The sequence below is a fragment of the Suncus etruscus genome, chromosome 6 (assembly GCF_024139225.1).
Source record: "Suncus etruscus isolate mSunEtr1 chromosome 6, mSunEtr1.pri.cur, whole genome shotgun sequence".
Classification (NCBI taxonomy): domain Eukaryota; kingdom Metazoa; phylum Chordata; class Mammalia; order Eulipotyphla; family Soricidae; genus Suncus; species Suncus etruscus.
Window position 1 is genome coordinate 61,275,270 of NC_064853.1, and position 19,070 is coordinate 61,294,339.

Below are 19,070 nucleotides of genomic sequence, written 5' to 3' on the forward strand. Positions count from 1 at the left end.
GCCTTTTATTTTGAGTCTATGTTTGTTCTGACTATTCAGGTGCGTTTCTTGTAGGCAGCAGAAGGTTGGATTGAGTTTTTTGATCCATTTAGCCACTCTGTGTCTCTTAACTGGTGCATTTAGTCCATTGACGTTGAGAGAAAGAATTGTCCTGGGATTTAACACCATCTTTATTTCAAAATTTGGTGTGTCTTTTGGGTAGTCTTGTCTTAGATTAGGTCTTTCAGTTTTTCTCTTAAGACTGGTTTTGTGTCTGTGAAGTTTCTGAGCTGTTTTTTGTCTGTGAAACCATGTATTCTTCCATCAAACCGGAAAGTGAGTTTTGCTGGGTATAGTATTCTGGGTGAAGCATTCATTTCATTCAGTCTTGTCACAATATCCCACCACTGCTTTCTGGCATTGAGTGTTTCTGGTGACAGGTCTGCTGTAAATCTCAGGGAAGCTTGCTTGAACATGATTTCCCCTTTTGATCTTGCTGTTTTCAGAATTCTGTCTCTATCTGTGGGATTTGTCATTGTGACTAGGATGTGTCTTGGGGTGGTTTTTCTGGGGTCTCTTTTGGTTGGTACTCTTCGGGCATGCAGGATTTGATCACATATATTCTTTAGCTCTGGAAGTTTCTCTTTAATGATGTTCTTTTTTTTTTTTTTTTTGGTGTTTTTGGGCCACACCCGTTTGACGCTCAGGGGTTACTCCTGGCTATGTGCTCAGAAATCGCCCCTGGCTTGGGGGAACCATATGGGACGCCGGGGGATCGAACCGCTGTCCGTTCCTTGGCTAGCGCTTGTAAGGCAGGCACCTTACCTCCAGCGCCACCGCCTGGCCCCTTTAATGATGTTCTTGACCATTGATTCTTCCTGGAAATTTTCTTCCTGGGTCTCTGGGACTCCAATTATTCTTAAGTTGTTTCTGTTGATCTTATCATAGACTTCTATTTTCATCTGTTCCCATTCTTTGACTAATTTTTCCATTGTCTGCTCATTTGCTTTAAGTTTTTTGTCCAATCTCTCCTGCTGTATGGAATTGTTATGTATCGCATCTTCCACAGCACCAAGTCTATTCTCAGCTTCTGATACCCTGTCCCAGAGCTTATCCATTTTGTCATTCACTTCGTTTACTGAGTTTTTCAGTCCTGTTAGTTGACATGTTATTTCAGTTTGGAGTTTTGTCATTTCTGCCTTCATATTTTCTTGGTTCTTATTAGTGTTCTGTTCAACTCGATCCATGGTTTCTTGGAGTCTGTTGAGCACCTTCCATATTGCTAGTCTAAAGTCCTTATCTGAGAGGTTGATTAGTTGTTCAGCCATTATCTAGTCCTCAGAATTGTCATCTTCATTCTCTATGTCTGATGCTGGCCTGTGTTGTTTCCCCATTGTCACACTTGTATTGTGGGTTTTTCTACGTGTTGTAGTGGTATTCATTGTCTATATGATGTAGGCAGCACACTCCTCTGGCTCCTCCCTTTCTGGATGGGCTGACTTGCCTCTATGGGAGGGGAGTCCTCCGTGGATGAAGCCTCACACTGGGTCAAATCTTAGGCCCGAGCACGCAGCAGAGAAGACAGTCTGGAGAGAAATGTTTGCTTCTGTGATATAGCGCCGTTCTTAGTGTGATTTTTCCTTCTTGTTGCAATGGAGTTCTTTCCTTAGAAAGAGTGCACGGCCGCGTAGCGAAGCGGAGCGGCCGTGCTCCTCTGAGCCTCTTTTTGCCCCACTCGCAAGAGTTTCACGCAAGAGGACAGTAGACAGACATAGACAGGTCACACTCACAGTCTTTCACAGCTGAGCCCCACTGGGCCAGTGTACTTTCGCGGATTTTCCCCGCCTGGTGTCACACACAGGGAGCCAGCTTTTGCAAAGGTTAGCCGGTTTTTATGCTCTGAAGTCCCTCCCTGAAAATGGCGTCTGGGCGAGCGAGGTTTCTGGAGGCTCTTTTTGCCCCACTCGCAAGAGTTTCACGCAAGAGGACAGTAGACAGACATAGACAGGTCACACTCACAGTCTTTCACAGCTGAGCCCCACTGGGCCAGTGTACTTTCGCGGATTTTCCCCGCCTGGTGTCACACACAGGGAGCCAGCTTTTGCAAAGGTTAGCCGGTTTTTATGCTCTGAAGTCCCTCCCTGAAAATGGCGTCTGGGCGAGCGAGGTTTCTGGAGGCTCTTTTTGTCCCACTCGCAAGAGTTTCACGCAAGAGGACAGTAGACAGACATAGACAGGTCACACTCACAGTCTTTCACAGCTGAGCCCCACTGGGCCGGTGTACTTTCGCGGATTTTCCCCACCTGGTGTCACACACAGGGAGCCAGCTTTTGCAAAGGTTAGCCGGTTTTTATGCTCTGAAGTCCCTCCCTGAGTTTACAAAGACAAGAGTTGATCTTGGATAATTTCAATCATTCAGTTGTCATTCAAGTGCTCCTGGATCACTCCCATATGTATCTCAAATGAATTCACATATAACTGACTTAAGACACCGATGCCGTCAGGGCAGGGGCATGGAGAACCCTGCTGCCGCCTCCTCGCTCGAAAGCATCTATTCTTGATAAAAACTCTCATCAAGATGGGAATGGAAGAAACTTTTCTCAATATAAGGCCATCTACCACAAGCCATGGAGATAAAGTAAAAGCATTTCTTCTAAAACATGATATATACAAGGCTTCCCTCTCACACCACTCCTATTCAATATAATGTTGAAATTTCTTGCCATAGTGATTAGGCAAGAAAAAGATATCAAGGGCATCCAAATAAAAAAGAAACAAATCCAGCTCTCACTCTTTGCAGATGACATGATGCTATATTTAGAAAATTCTAAAGACTCTACCAAAATGTTTCTAGAAACAATAAATTCATATAGCAAAGTGGCAGGCTCCAAAATTAACACTCAAAAATCAATGGCCTTCTTAATACCAATAATGATAGAAAAGAAAAAAATACCATTCACATTAGTGTACTACAAACTCAAATATCTTGGAATAAATTTAACTAAAGAGGCGAAGGACCTATAAAAAGAAAACTAAATGGGGCCGAAGAGATAGCATGGAGGTAAGGTGTTTGCCTTTCAGGCAGAAGGTCATTGGTTAAAATCCCGGCATCCCATATGTTCCCCTGAGCCTGCCAGGAGCGATTTCTATGCATAGAGCCAGGAGTAACCCCTGATCGCTGCTGGGTGTGATCCCCCCCCCAAAAAAAAAAACCAAAACAAAAAAGAAAACTAAATAACCCTGCTTCTAGAAATAAAAGAAGACACAAGGAAATAGAGACATATACCTTGCTCATGGATTGGGAGGAATAACATAATAAAATGGCAATACTTTCCAAAGCATTGTACAGATTTAATGCAATCCCTCTAAGGATACCCATGACGTTCTTCAAAGAAGTACATAAAACACTCCTAAATTCATTTGGAACAATAAACACCTGGGAATAGCTAGAGCCACCCTTGGGAAAAGAAATATGGGAGGCATCACTTTCCCCAACTTTAAATTGTATTACAAATCTACAGTCATTAAAACAGCATGGTATTGGAATAAAGACAAACCCCAGTGAAATAGACTTGAGTATACAGAAAATGTTCCCCAGGCATACAATCAATCCCTGTTAAAAGGCCAATAAATGCAAACTGGAGAAGGAAAGCCTCTTCTACAAGTTGTGTAGGGACAACTGGTCAGCTACTTGCAAAAAAAAGCTGAGACCTCCATTTAAAACCCTGCACAAAGGTCAAATCCAAATGAATTGAAGACCTTGATATAGACCTGAAATCATAAAGTATATAGAAAAACATGTAGGTAAAACAGTCCATGACATTGAAACTAAAGGCATCTTCAAGTAGGAATCAGCATTGTCCAAAGAAGTTGAAGCAGAGATAAACAGATGGAATTATATTAAGCTGAGAGGCTTATGTACCTCAAAGGAAATGGGAGAAACTATTTACCCAATACCCATCAGATAAGGGCCAATATAATATCTAAGATATATAAGTTACTGACAGAAATTAACAAGAAAAATATCTAATTCCATCAAAAAATGGGGAGAAGAAATGAACAATTTCTCAAAGAAGAAATACAAATGGCCTAAAGGCACATGAAAAAAAATGCTCCACATCACTAATCATCAAGGAGATGCAAATCAAAATTATAATTAAGTACCATCTCACACCACTGAGACTGGTAAACATCACAAAGAACAAGAACAATCAGTGCTGGCGAGGATATGAAGAGCAAGGGACTCTCATTCACTGCTCATAAGAATGCTGTCTAGTCCAGCCTTTCTGGAAAACAATATAGAGATTCCTTAAAAAACTGGATATTGAGCTCCCATATGATCCAACTATATCAGTCCTAGGGTTATACCCTAAGAATACAAAACTTTAATTCAAAAATGCCCTCCTCACAGCTATATTTATTGCAACTCTATTTACAATAGCCACTCTGAAAACAATCAAGATGCCCTTCAAAAGATGAAAGACTAAAAAAAAAAACTGAGGTACATATACACAAAAAATATTAGGCAGTAGTCAGGAGATATGAAGTCATGAAATTTTCCTATACATGGATGTACATGGAATTCTATTATGCTGAGTGAAATAAGTCAGAAAGAGAGAAATAGACACAAAATACTCTCACTCATCTATGGATTTTTAAGAAATAAAAGACATTATTGTAATAATGCCCAGAGATCATAGAGATGAGGGCTGGAATGACCAGCTCATTATATGAAGTTCACCACAAAGAGTGGTGAGTGCAGTTAGAGAAATAACTACCGTATTTGCTGGCATATAAGATGACCCCCTAATTTTGCAGTAGGTTTAGACCTATATTCGCTGTATCAGACAGAACGTTCCTGTGCTGCATGTGCTGCATGTGTTCCTGTACCATAGTAAGCCAATCACAACAAGCAAAGGTTCAAAGGTTATACTGTAATAGACGTCCTCTCTGACTCTGGCCAATCTGAGCAGGCTTTTGACAGTGTAGATTCGGGTCCAGAACATTGTCTAATTTGCATGCATAAAAAGCCTGCTTGGATTGGCTGAGTTCGAAGGTGGTCTGAGCAGCCTTGCAGTGATTGGTGCAGGATCGAGTTGGAAAATTCGTTTTGTGGCAATATTCAGACAATTTTTGTTTATCCATATATTGAAACATTTTTTGGGATATACTTGGCGTATAAGATGACCCCCTATTTTCGGTTGACTTTTTTGTTTCAAAAGTCATCTTATATGCCGGAAAATATGGTACACTGAAAATTATGGTGACAATGTCAATAAGTGAGAGAAGTAGAATGCCTGTCTTGTATACAGGCAGGGAGTGGGAAGGAGTCTGATGGGGGACTTTGATGATGGGAATTTTGTACTGTGAAGGGGGAGTGCTCTTTTTATGACTAAAACCCAACTACAATTATGTTTGTATTTAAGGTACTTAAATAAAGATAATATTAAAAATAAAAACTAAAAAACAAAATGTAGAGGGGTTCTGCATAATTTTCCCATGTCAACTTTGTTTTATGGTTCTGTTATTAAGTGTTGTGGTAAATATCCTTGAAGATAAGATCTGTGGCTGCCCTCTTGCTGATCTCAAACACCTCAGCTGGATTTAAACCATATTTATTTATTTTTCCAAACTGCCCACAGACAAAAGGCATTTGCTTCTTGATTCATATACTAGAGGTTCGATTCCTACTGGTGCTTTTAATAAAAATCTCATATCAAAGAAAAAAACTTTAGAATTTCTAGTTTTTTTAAATTAATAGTTAATTTAGGAGTTCTGTTTATAGATTGCTTCTGACTTAGTTAACTATTAAGTTCTTATTGCAATGAAACAAAATGAAAATTAGTGTGATTCTTGTAATTTTAGTACTTTTTGTAACTTAGAGAACTATGTATTATTCATAACAGCATACTTACATTCCTCACTGAAAGAGTTGTAGAGAATAATGGCTGTTTTTTTCTGTTTTGTCTGTTTAATTCAAAACTTTTTCTTTCACTTAAAATAGTGCATGGCATTGAAAAATCACTTAATTAATTTGCTTAGCAAATGAATAAGTAACTCTACCTGGTGTTCCTTTGTATGTGTATATGCTCAGTATATATTAAGGAATAGATCAGTAGAAGGATGGATGAAAGTCACAAAACAGATTACAACTTTAAATTTGGTTAAAGTTTAAGATCCAGACATAAATACATTGAAATAAGGCAATATTCCTTGGGCCAAGTGTATGGCCAATTGAATTTATGTCGCTGGTAATTTTTTCTTTTATCTTTTCTTTTTTCTTCTCTTTTCTTCTTTTTTCTCTTTTGTTTTCTCTGCCTTCCCTTCCCTTTCCTCCTCTTCTCTTCCCTTACATTTTTCTTCCCTTCCCTCCACTTCCCTCTACTCCCCTTCTCTCCCTGCCTCTCTGCCTTGCCCTGTCCAGCCCTAGCCCATGCCTCGCATTCCCCCTCCCTTCTACTCTCCCTCCGCCTCATCCCCTCTCCCCTCCCCTTTCATCTCTCCCCCTTCACTCCTCACTGCTAGCCTCTCACCCCTCTCCTCTCCTTTTTTTCTTCTTTCCTTTCCATCTCCCAATAATGCTTAGGGGTTCAGAGGTTGTCAGAGGTAATGGTCAAACCAGCAAACCAGGTGGTGCTCAGGGATCTTTAGGGTTACACTGGGTAATTCTTGAGGAGTTATGCTATGCTTGAATTGAAACATGTCCTGTTTCCTGTTTCCCTACTCTTTTTATAAATTGGGAACTCTCTTCCTTTTTTCTTCTTTTCTTTTATGTTGATGTTATTATACTTGAACAGATAGTGTTCATGATACTGACTTAGTACACCAGAGATCAACTCGTTTTGACATACAGTGGCTGCAATACTGATTGTGCAGAGATATAAATTGGTGTTGAGGATAAAATTCAGGCCTGTAAGACAGAAGTTCTATCACTGAGCCTCATTACTAGATTTAGGACCAATATTCTTGTCTTGAATAAGTTCTTGATTACAGAGTAAAAGAAAAAAGATGCCTTTTCCATTTTATGAAATAATGCTCTGAAAGAAAGTCAAGAAGAAAGTAAACTATGTTTCTAAGACTTGGCAGAATGTGAAAGAATTGTCTGCTTTAGAAATATATATTTCTGTAAGAAAAGATACCTAAAATTTTCTAAGAAAATATGCATAAAATGTAGGTTTTATAAACCAGTTGATGAGTGTCAAGAATGATATTACCTCAACTTCAGGAAGGTCTTGGATATAAATAATCTCGCATCTTGTTAAATGAAATATAAAGTTTTTACAGCTTTTGAAGTGGAATTGTGCAAATTCATCAAGAAATTTAAGATGTGTAAAATATTTACCTGGCAGTTCTACTGTAGGCAATTTCCCTTAGGAAATAATTAGACAGATGAGTAAAGATGTGTATAAATATATTTGTTGCAAATTAAAAGTAAAGCAAAATATTGAAAATTACTGAAAATTTTATTATGGGTGGTATAAGTAAATGTCTTCTAAGAAATTGTACAAGTATTAAAAGTAATGAGAAAACCAATATACATTGTACAAGTATATGATATGTATGTGTACAATGTATTATATATATGTTTATATGTATACATTGTACAATAAAGTTATACAAGTGTATGATATGATAAAAAGCAATAAGCAAGGATATGTATATTACAATTCAATCTGGAAAATAGTACATAGTATTTCTATTTATGTCTAGAGAAAATATGAAAAGCTAAAGACAAGTTGAAAGATTTAAAGTTTTTGGTTTATTTATATTTGTAACTGTGTTTTACACTTTAGGTTACATGGTAGCAGTACTGTTATCACTTATGGTGATATGATATATATAGTTACCTTATAGTTATAATATATACAGTTACCTTAAATCTCCATCCATGAAATGTTCTCTGAGCTTACCACTCTTTGTGGCAAGCTTCATATTTTAGGCTGGTCCTTCCAGCCCTCATCTCTATTGGTTCTGGGTATTATTACAATAATGTCTTTTATTTTTCTTAAAACCCATAGATAACTTAGACTATTCTGTGTCTGTCTCTCTCCCTCTGACTTATTCCACTCAGCATAATAGTTTTCATTTCCATCCATGTATAGGAGAATTTCATGACTTCATTTTTCCTGAATGCTGCATAGTACTCCATTGTATACGTGTACCACAGTTTCTTTAACCACTCATCTGTTGTAGAGCATCTGGGTTGTTTCCATATTCTGGCTATTGTAAGTAACACTGCAATTAATATAGGTATACAGAAGGCATTTTTGTATTGTGTTTTTGTATGCCTAAGAGTGGTATAGCTGGATCAGATTCTTTACTTTTTCCTATTTAAAAAAAAAAAATCTCCACACTGTTTTACCTAGAAGCTGGAGCAGAAGAAATCCCTAGAAATAGTGAATTAGAGTTTCGTTTTAACCACATTTCTTTCAATATTGGTTGTTTCCTGTATTTTTGTTTTGGGGCCACACCCATTGATGCTCAGGGGTTACTTCTGGCTATGCACTCAGAAATTGCTCTTGGTTTGGGGGATCATATGGGATGCCAGGGGATAGAACCTTGGTCTGTCCCAGGTTACTGCATGCAATGCCCTACTGTGGTGTTACTGCTCAGGCCTCTGTTTCCTGTATATTTTTATATGATATTCTCATTGGTGTAATTTTCTTTACACATAAAATTAAGAAGGTAATTTTAATATCTCAATAGTTTGTTCATGTTTTTTTAAATATGTTATTATAAACACAAATTGCTGATTAAAAGCTCATGATATCCCCTTTTGATTTTTTACCATGATTTATGGTAATTTTTTAATAAAGTTTCATGCATAAAACACTCCAATACCACCCCCTTAATAAGAGTGTCTCTTCCTTTCAACATTATTGTAGCTTCCAAATCTGTTCACTCCCATCATTTTGACCTTAGTAAACTCAGTTCTGTAGAGCAGTTCTCAGTATCTGTTTTCTGTGGTCATTATTATTCCCTAAATAGGTTTTGTTTGTTTTGTTTTTAGTTCTTGGGCCACTAAATATCCAGGGCTTCCTCATGTTTCTACAGTAAAGGATCATTCCTGACAGGACTAGGGAGATCATATAGGTTTCTATGATCAAAGCTGGTTTGGCCACATATAAGTCAAGCACCCTATTGGTTGTGCTATTATTCCAGCACTTAGTATACTTACTATGTTTATGTGAGTAGTGCTCATATTTCCAGCTTTTGGGTATTATGAATAGTATTGCAATGAGAATTTCTTTTAAAATTAATGAAATTATTTTTTTCTTTTTCTTGTCTGTCTTATTTCTTTTCTTGTTCCCTCCTTTTACTCCCCTTTTCTCTTCTCCATATTCTTACCCTTTTTTCTCTTTCTCTTCTATCCATAGCACTATACAGAATCAATATAGTTCCAGGAAAAATATCAATCTCGTTTTTGAAGACATATATCAAATGCTGCCAAAATACTTAATAACTCCCATGAATATAGCCAAAGCAATCCTAGCTAATAAAATTAAGAGAATTTTATTTTACCAACATCAAGTTATACTATAAATTTATATCAATCAAGATGGTGTGCAATGGAATAAATACAGACTTTCATACAAATGGAATAGAATTGAAAGTTCAGAGAAATTCAGAGGGACATTTTTGATAAAGGAAGTGAGAATATAAAATAGATCAAGGAAAGCCTCTTCAATAATTGGTCTTGGTATAACAGGTCAATTACCTGGAAAAATCCATTCCCTAACTCACACCTCTGCAAAAATTTTAATTCAAAATGTATTAAAGGATTTTACATTTTATCTGGATCAATCTTTGAGGTACCTGCAATAATTTGAAGCCAGCATCCAAACAAATAGAAGTGAATATAAACAAATGACACAGCATTAAAGTAAGAGTTTTTAGTGCAAAGAAATAATGATCAGAATAAAAAGAAAACCCATTAACTGGAAGAAAATATTTGCTTACTACACCTCTGACAAAATGTTAGTGAAAGTGGCGCAAGTGGTAGGGCATTTGTCTTGCATGTGCTAACCTAGGACAAACTGCAGTTAGATCCCCCAACATCTCATATGCTCCCCCCAAGCCAGGAGTGATTTCTGAGTGCACAGTCAGGAGTAACCCCTGAGTGTCACCAAGTGTGGCCGAAAAAATAAAACAAAACAAAAAAAACAAAAAGAACCCAAAACAAAAACAAAAACAAAAATAACAACCAATCAAAATATTCAATTCACTTTCTCAATGAAGCATAAATATGGGTAATAGGCAAAAATGTTTTGCCTCACTTATAATTAGGTAAATGCAAATAAAAACTATCATGAGATAGCACCTATACCAGTGGGACTGGCTTACATCAAAAAGAACAAAAAAAAATCACTGTTGGTGTGGATGTGGGGCAAAAAGACATCTACTACACTGCTTGTAGGCATGTCAACTGATTCAACATTCTAAAAAACAATATGGACACTTCTCAAAATAATATGAACCAATAACTATATATATTAAATTGACCCAGAAATTTAACTTTTGGGTAGCAATCTTTTTTTTTAGCTTTGCTTTTTTTTATATTTTATTTAGACGCCTAGATTACATACATGTTTGTGTTTGGATTTCAGTCATGTAAAGAGCACCACCCATCACCAGTGCAAAATTCCCATCACCAATGTCCCAAATCTCCCTCCTCCCCACCTGACCCCCGCCTGTACTCTGTACAGGCTCTCCATTTCCCTCATACATTCTCATTATTAGGACAGTTCAAAATGTAGTTATTTATCCAACTAAATTCATCACTCTTTGTGGTGAGCTTTCTGAGGTGAGCTGTAACTTCCAGCTCTTTTCTCTTTTGTGTCTGAAAATTATTATTGCAACAATGTCTTTCATTTTTCTTAAAAACCATAGATGAGTGAGACCACTCTGCATTTTTCTCTCTCTCTCTCTCTGACTTATTTCACTCAGCATAATAGATTCCGTGTACATTCATGTATAGGAAAATTTTATGACTTCATCTCTCCTGACCACTGCATAATATTTCATTGTGTATATGTACCAGAGTTTCTTTAGCCATTCATCTATTGAAGGGCATTTTGGTTGTTTTCAGAGTCTTGCTATGGTAAATAGTGCTGCAATAAATATAGGTGTAAGGAAGGGGTTTTTGTATTGTATTTTTGTGTTCCTAGGGTATATTCCTAGGAGTGGTATAGCTGGATCATATGGGAACTCGATTTCCAGTTTTTGGAGGAATCTCCATATCGCTTTCCATAAAGGTTGAACTAGACGGCATTCCCACCAGCAGTGGATAAGAGTTCCTTTCTCTCCACATCCCCACCAACACTGTTTATTCTCATTCTTTGTGATGTGTGCCATTCTCTGTGGTGGGAGGTGGTACCTCATAGTTGTTTTGATTTGCATCTCCCTGATGATTAGTGATGTGGAGCATTTTTTAATGTGTTTTTTGGTCATTTGTATTTCTTCTTTGTCAAAGTGTCTGTCCATTTCTTCTCCCCATTTTTTGATGGGATTAGATGTATTTTTCTTGTAAATTTCTGTCAGTACCTTGTATATTTTGGAGATTAGCCCCTTATCTGATGGGTATTGGATGCATAGTTTCTTCCACTCAGTGGGTGGCTCTTGTATCCTGGGCGCTATTTACTTTGAGGTGCAGAAGCTTCTCAGATTAATATATTCCCATCTGTTAATCTCTGCTCTTACTTGCTTGGAGAGTGCAGTTTCGTCCTAGAATATGCCTGTAGTCTCAATGTCCTGGAGTGTTTTGGCCATGAGTTGTTCTATATATCTTATGGTTCTGGGTCTGATATCGAGGTCTTTAATCTATTTGGATTTTACCTTCATACATGATGTTAGCTTGGGGTCTAAGTTCAATTCTTTGCAAGTGGCTAGCCAGTTGTGCCAACACCACTTGTTGAAGAGGCTTTCTTTGCTCCATTTAGGATTTATTGCTCCTTTATCAAAAATTAGGTGATTGTATGTTTGGGGAACATTCTCTGAGTATTCAAGCCTATTCCACTGATCTGAGGTCCTGTCCTTACTCCAATACCATGCTATTTTGATAACTATTGCTTTGTAGTAAAGTTTAAAGTTGGGGAAAGTAATTCCTCCCATATTCTTTTTTCCAATGATTGCTTTAGCTATTCGAGGGTGTTTATTGTTCCAAATGAATTTCAAAAGTGTCTGATCCACTTCTTTGAAGAATGTCATGGGTATCTTTAGAGGGATAGCATTAAATCTGTATAATGCCTTGGGGAGTACTGCCATTTTGATGATGTTAATCCTGCCAATTCATGAGCAGGGTATGTGTTTCCTTTTCTGAGTGTCCTCTCTTATTTCTTGGAGCAGAGTTTTATAGTTTTCTTTGTATAGGTCCTTCACATTATTAGTCAAGTTGATTCTAAGATATTTGAGTTTGTGTGGCACTATTGTGAATGGGGTTGTTTTCTTAATGTCCATTTCTTCCTTATTACTATTGGTGTATAGAAAGGCCATTTATTTTTGTGTGTTAATTTTGTAGCCTGCCACCTTGCTATATGAGTCTATTGTTTCTAGAAGCTTTTTGATAGAGTCTTTAGGGTTTTCTAAGTAGAGTATCATGTCATCTGCAAACAGTGAGAGCTTGACTTCTTCCTTTTCTATCTGGATTCCCTTGATATCTTTTTTTTTGCCTAATCGCTATAGTGAGTACTTCCAGTGCTATATTTAATAGGAGTGGTGAGAGAGGACAGCCTTGTCTTGTGCCAGAATTTAGAGGGAAGGCTTTTAGTTTTTCTCCTTTGAGAATAATATTTGCCACTGGCTTGTGGTAGGTGGCCTTAACTATATTGAGAAAGGTTCCTTCCATTCCCATCTTGCTGAGAGTTTTGATCAAGAATCGGTTTTGGACCTTATCAAATGCTTTGTCTGCATCTATTGATATAATCATGTGGTTTTTATTTTTCTTGTTGTTGATATTGTGAATTATGTTGATAGATTTATGGATGTTAAACCATCCTTGCATTCCTAGGATAAAACCTAGTTGATCGTAGTGGATGATCTTCTTAATGAGGCATTGAATCCTATTTGCCAGGATTTTGTTGAGGATCTTTGCATCTGCATTCATCAGCGATATTGGTCTGTAATTTTCTTTTTTCGTAGCATCTCTGTCTGGTTTAGGTATCAAGGTGATGTTGGCTTTATAAAAGCTATTTGGAAGTGTTTCTGTTTGTTCAATTTCATGAAAGAGTCTTGCCAGGATTGGTAGTAGTTCCTCTTGGAAAGTTTGAAATAATTCATTAGTGAATCCATCTGGGCCTGGGCTTTTGTTTTTGGGCAGACATTTGATTACCGTTTTAATTTCATCAATAGTGATGGGGGTGTTTAGATATGCTAAATCCTCTTCCTTCAACTGTGTAAGATTATAAGAGTCCAAGAATTTATCCATTTCTTCCAGGTTCTCATTTTTAGTGGCATAGAGTTTCTCAAAGTAGTTTTTGATTACCCTTTTAATCTCTGCCATATCAGTAGTTATCTCTGCTTTTTCATTCCTTATATGAGTTATCAAGTTTCTCTCTCTCTTTCTTTGTTATTTTTGCCAGTGGTCTATCAATCTTGTTTATTTTTTCAAAGAACCCACTTCTGCTTTCGTTGATCTTTTGGATTGTTTTTTGGGTTTCCACTTCGTTGATTTCTGCTCTCAGCTTTGTTATTTCCTTCTGTCTCCCTATTTTTGGGTCCTTTTGTTGAGCACTTTCTAGTTCTATTAGCTGTGTCATTAAGCTACTCAGGTAAGCCCCTTCTTCCTTCCTGATGTGTGCTTGCAAAGCTATAAATTTTCCTCTCAGTACTGCTTTTGCTGTGTCCCATAAGTTTTGATAGTTTGTGTCTTTATTGTCATTTGTTTCCAGGAACCTTTTGATTTTCTCCTTGATTTCATCTCGGACCCACTGGTTATTGAGTATGAGGTTGTTTAACTTCCAGGTGTTAAAGTGTTTCTTCTGAGTCCCTTTGGAATTCACAAATAATTTCAGAGCCTTGTGGTCAGCGAAGGTAGTCTGCAATATTTCTATCCTCTTGATCTTATGGAGGTATGTTTTATGTGCCAGCATGTAGTCTATCCTGGAGAATGTCTCATGTACATTGGCGAAGAATGTGTATCCAGGTTTCTGGGGATGGAGTGTCCTATATATATCCACTAGACCTCTTTCTTTCATTTCTCTTTTCAGGTCTAGTATATTCTTGTTGGGATTCAGTCTGGTTGACCTATCCAGTGTTGACAAAGCCGTGTTGAAGTCCCCCACAGTTATTGTGTTGTTATTGATATTATTTTTCAGATTTGTCAACAATTGTATTAAATATTTTGCTGGCCCCTCATTCAGTGCATACATGTTTAGGAGAGTTATTTCTTCCTGCTCTACATACCCCTTGATTAATATAAAATGTCCATCTTTGTCCCTTACAACCTTCCTGAGTATAAAGTTTGCATTTTCTGATATTAGTATGGCCACTCCAGCTTTTTTATGGTTGTTGTTTGCTTGAATAATTTTTCTCCAGCCTTTTATTTAGAGTCTATATTTGTTCTGACTATTCAGGTGCGTTTCTTGTAGGCAGCAGAAGGTTGGATTGAGTGTTTTGATCCATTTAGCCACTCTGTGTCTCTTAACTGGTGCATTTAGTCCATTGACATTGAGAGAAAGAATTGTCCTAGGATTTAATGCCATCTTTATATCAAAATTTGGTGTGTCTTTTGGTTAGTTTCATCTTAAATTAGGTCTTTCAGTTTTTCTCTTAAGACTGGTTTTGAGTCTGTAAAGTTTCTGAGCTGTTTTTTGTCTGTGAAACCATGTTTTCTTCCGTCAAACCAGAAAGTCAGTTTTGCTGGGTATAGTATTCTAGGTGAAGCATTCATTTTATTCAGTCTTGCCACAATGTCCCACCAATGCTTTCTGGCCTTGAGTGTTTCTGGTGACAGGTCTGCTGTAAATCTCAAGGATGCTCCCTTGAATGTAATTTTCCTTTTTGATCTTGCTATTTTCAGAATTCTGTCTCTATCTGTGGGATTTGTCATTGTGACTAGGATGTGTCTTGGGGTATTTTTTTCTGGGGTCTCTTTTGGTTGGTACTCTTCGAGCATGCAGGATTTGATCACATATATTCTTTAGCTCTGAAGTTTCTCTTTAATGATGTTCTTGACCATTGATTCTTCCTGGAAATTTTCTTCCTGGGTCTCTGGGACTCCAATGATTCTTAAGTTGTTTCTTTTGAGCTTATCATAGACTTCTATTTTCATTTGTTCCCATTCTTTGACTAATTTTTCCATTATCTGTTCATTTGCTTTAAGTTTTTTTTTCCAATCTCTCCCACTGTATGGAATTGTTATTTATCTCATCTTCCACAGCACCAAGTCTATACTCAGCTTCTGATACCCTGTCCCAGAGCTTATCCATTTTGTCATTCACTTCGTTTACTGAGTTTTTCAGGCCTGTTAGTTGACATGTTATTTCAGTTTGGAGTTTTGTGATTTCTGTCTTCATATTTTCTTGGTTCTTATTAGTGTTCTGTTCAACTTGATCCATGGTTTCTTTGAGTTCATTGAGCATCTACCATATTTATAGTCTAAAGTCCTTATCTGAGAGGTTGATTTGTTGGTTGGTCATTATCTGGTCATCAGAATTGTCATCGTCATTCTCTATGTCTAATGCTGGCCTGCGTTGTTTTTCCATTGTTACACTTGTATTGTGGGTTTTTCTACGTGTTGTGGTGGTATTCATTGGCTAAATGATGCAGGCAGCCACACTCCTCTGGCTCCACCTTTCTGGATGGGTCAACTTGCCTCCAAAAAAGGGGAGTCCACTGTGGATGAAGCCTCACAGAGGATCAAATCTTAGGCCCGAGCACGCAGCAGAGAAGACATTCCAGAGAGAAATGCTGGGCTTCAATGATCCAGCACAGTTCTTCGTGTGATTTTTTCTTCTTGTTGTGATTGTGTTCTTTTCTTAGAAAGAGTGCACAGCTGCGTAGCTAAGCGGAGCCAAAGTGCTCTTTTGGAGCCTCTTTTCAGCCCACTCCCGAGAGGTTCATGCAAGAGGACAGTAGACAGACACACAGAAGCAGCACTCACAATTTTTCACAGTCGGGCCCCAGTTGTATTGTGGGTTTTTCTACGTGTTGTGGTGGTATTCATTGGCTAAATGATGTAGGCAGCCACACTCCTCTGGCTCCACCCTTTCTGGGTTGGTTGACTTGCCTCCAAGGGAGGGGAGTCCTCTGTGAATGAAGCCTCACACAGGATCAAATCTTAGGCCCAAGTAGCCGAGAAGATAGTCGGAGAGAAATGCTGGGCTTCAGTGATCCAGCACAGTTCTTAGTGTGATTTTTTCTTCTTGTTGCGACAGTGTTCTTTCCTTAGAAAGAGCGCACGGCAGCATAGCAAAGCATAGCGGCCATGCTCTGCTGGAGCCTCTTTCGGCTCAATCCCAAGAGGTTCACATGACAGGACAGTAGATAAACACACACAGGCAGCACTCACAATTTTTCACAGTCAGGCCCCACTGGGCAGGCGTAGTTTCGTCACCACATAATATTTTCTTGTATGAGACTGACTTGGGTTTGATTCCTGGTTTCCCTTATAGTCCTTTGAACATGCTAGAAGTTTTCCATGAGCACAGAGCCAGGAGTAGATCTTGAGCAAGTCACTTTCCAGGATGAAGAGTTGGGTTGAGAAAAAGCTGCAGATTCCCTTCTTGGGGCTGTTGCTTTTCTTTTTTCCACTTCATAAAGTCACCCAGGGACCTCCACTGGCCTCATTAACTTGTGACCCGAAGGGACCTGCCCTTCTGCGTCTCAAGATGGACCTGAGACTTTATTTTCTGAGGTTCTATGGTGAGTTTCCATCTGGTTTTCCAGAGTAGCCAGGCCAGGCGGTGCCAGTGTCGCCCCTCTCAGTTCCTTGAGCTCTGGCTCCCTGGGATGCAGAGGGTAGAGAAACTTTCAGCCTTAGAGCCAGTCCGCTGCCAGCCAGCCCGCCTGCTTCAGGCTCCTGGGCCTAGGCACCGGTAGGGGAGCAGGGAGGGGCAGGGCTTGGGTATCTATCTTAAGGGCCCCGAAACTTGATTTAGAAAAATGTTTGAATTCCTATGTTCATAGTAGTTTTATTCACAATAGACAAAATCTGGAAACAACTCAATGTCTAAGAAAATAAAACTAAATAAAGAAAATATATAGGCAATAGGAGAAACCCTTCATTAACAATATTGTAATACATGATGATAAAAATAAATGTTTTTAGTGAAGGAAGAAAATTAAACTATAGGTTTTATCTTTGAGGAATTTCTCCTGTTTCAACACCAGAAACATTAAGAAGAGAAATTAGCAATTTCAAGGCCACATAGTTTTTTTTTAATGGAAAGAAAAGACTGTTAAGTTTTTTAAAATAGTTTTTGAGATTTTCTCTTAGTTTTACTGCTATTTTATGTTACAATGAAATTAAAATCTTAAAAAGTTTAGACGCTTAGAGAATTTTGCAGAGTTTATAATATTTAAAACATTACACTAGAATGGAGTTAGCTATAGAAAATTCTTCCAAGGTAAGATGTTCAAGTTTATTAATATTAAGGAATTATTAATATTTAATATTAAATATTTATTTAAATGTTTTGAAAGTGATTAATAACTAAAATTTCTGACTGTTAAATAGCAGAATATTTAAAATTATAGACATTATCTAATGTAAAGTTGGGAGAAAATGTTTAAAGGGGATACTTATCCCTTTAAAGTCTCTTTCTATCACACGCACGCTCAAAACTGTATTCATATACTGCTATAAAATACACACTGCTGTCATGATACCTCGATTTAGATTACTTGGCAGGAAATTAACCTTCATTGAATATGAATGTTAATTCTTCGTGTGGTACATATAAATGAAATTATCAAATCATCTTTATAAAATCCCTAAATTACCAAGTTTCTCTTTTTGCAGGTACAATTACACAAACATTTTAAGGTGAAAATACAGAGATTATTCATGTATTCTTTGCCTCTATACATTCATAATTTTCAACTTTATAGACATACTACAGAGAGATGATACATTTATAAAATTTCAATTATACAATTATACAATCTCCCTACCATAGCCTATATGTATTATATATAAATAATTTCAGACTAAGAATAAAAGAGGGAGAGTTGATAAATGGAGAAGTTATTGTGTAATAGAATTCATACATTGTATTCTTTTTAAGTTTTTGAAAAAGAACTCACACTTTAATTTTACATATCATTAACATGCAAGTTTTCATATGGTAGAATAAAAGCATAAACTACACAATAGTCAAATCATCATGACTTGATGTTAAAAAGTTATAAATTTTGTTAAAAAAATTCATACATGTTTCTACCAGAATTATAACAAAAACATGATTTTATTTTCAAATTTAAAGTATATGTGACCCTTTCTTTGAGGGTGAAAGCTCAGACTGTTAAGTAGGAAATTTGTATGACTTTTCCATATTTCACGTGTCCTCCATCAGAAACAGTGTTAATCTGTCAGGCACAGTCTTGAATCTCTGACAAAGCTTTTTATGTAAGGGACAAAACATTCAGATGGATCAGAGACAGATGCTCTCACCAAAAAAAAAAAATAAATTTCACTTCAAAGCAATAGGCCTAGGTGATGGTATTTTTATTTTAAGTAAGGAACTCAGCCAAGAGAGATGGCTCACATGGTTAAATACATGATAATCTGAAAGGCCCATGTTCATTCCCTGAGTCATGAAGAGTGACCCCAAGCATAGAGTCAAATTAGTCCTTGAATACCACTGAGTGTGACCCCTAACAAAAAAATCCCTAATACTAATGTAAACATAAAATAAACTATACCATATGGAACAGGATAAAGGTAAATTAACAGGATGTGTCACTACCTGATTTAAATTGTATAATCCTATACTTACTACTACTGATTTTGGAATGGAAGAACAAAAATGTAGAGTATAAACAGGAATCAAGTAAGTAGACACTTACTTGACACTTCTCCCAATCTTGCTAGTGGGCATCATGTTGTATATCTGTCTCCATAGCAAGATACTCAGAGAACAAATTAAAAGGGA

The 19,070-nt window shown here is 37.3% G+C and overlaps 1 protein-coding gene across 1 annotated transcript in view; it reads left to right on the forward strand.

Moving 5' to 3' along the window:
- The window catches only part of WDR49 (WD repeat domain 49), a 178,993-nt gene that overhangs the window by 33,448 nt on the left and 126,475 nt on the right, over nucleotides 1–19,070 (forward strand). The window contains exon 2 of the mRNA XM_049775575.1: nucleotides 16,993–17,012. Coding sequence (XP_049631532.1) covers nucleotides 16,993–17,012 — 20 coding nt within the window. The remainder of the gene's footprint in view (nucleotides 1–16,992; nucleotides 17,013–19,070) is intronic.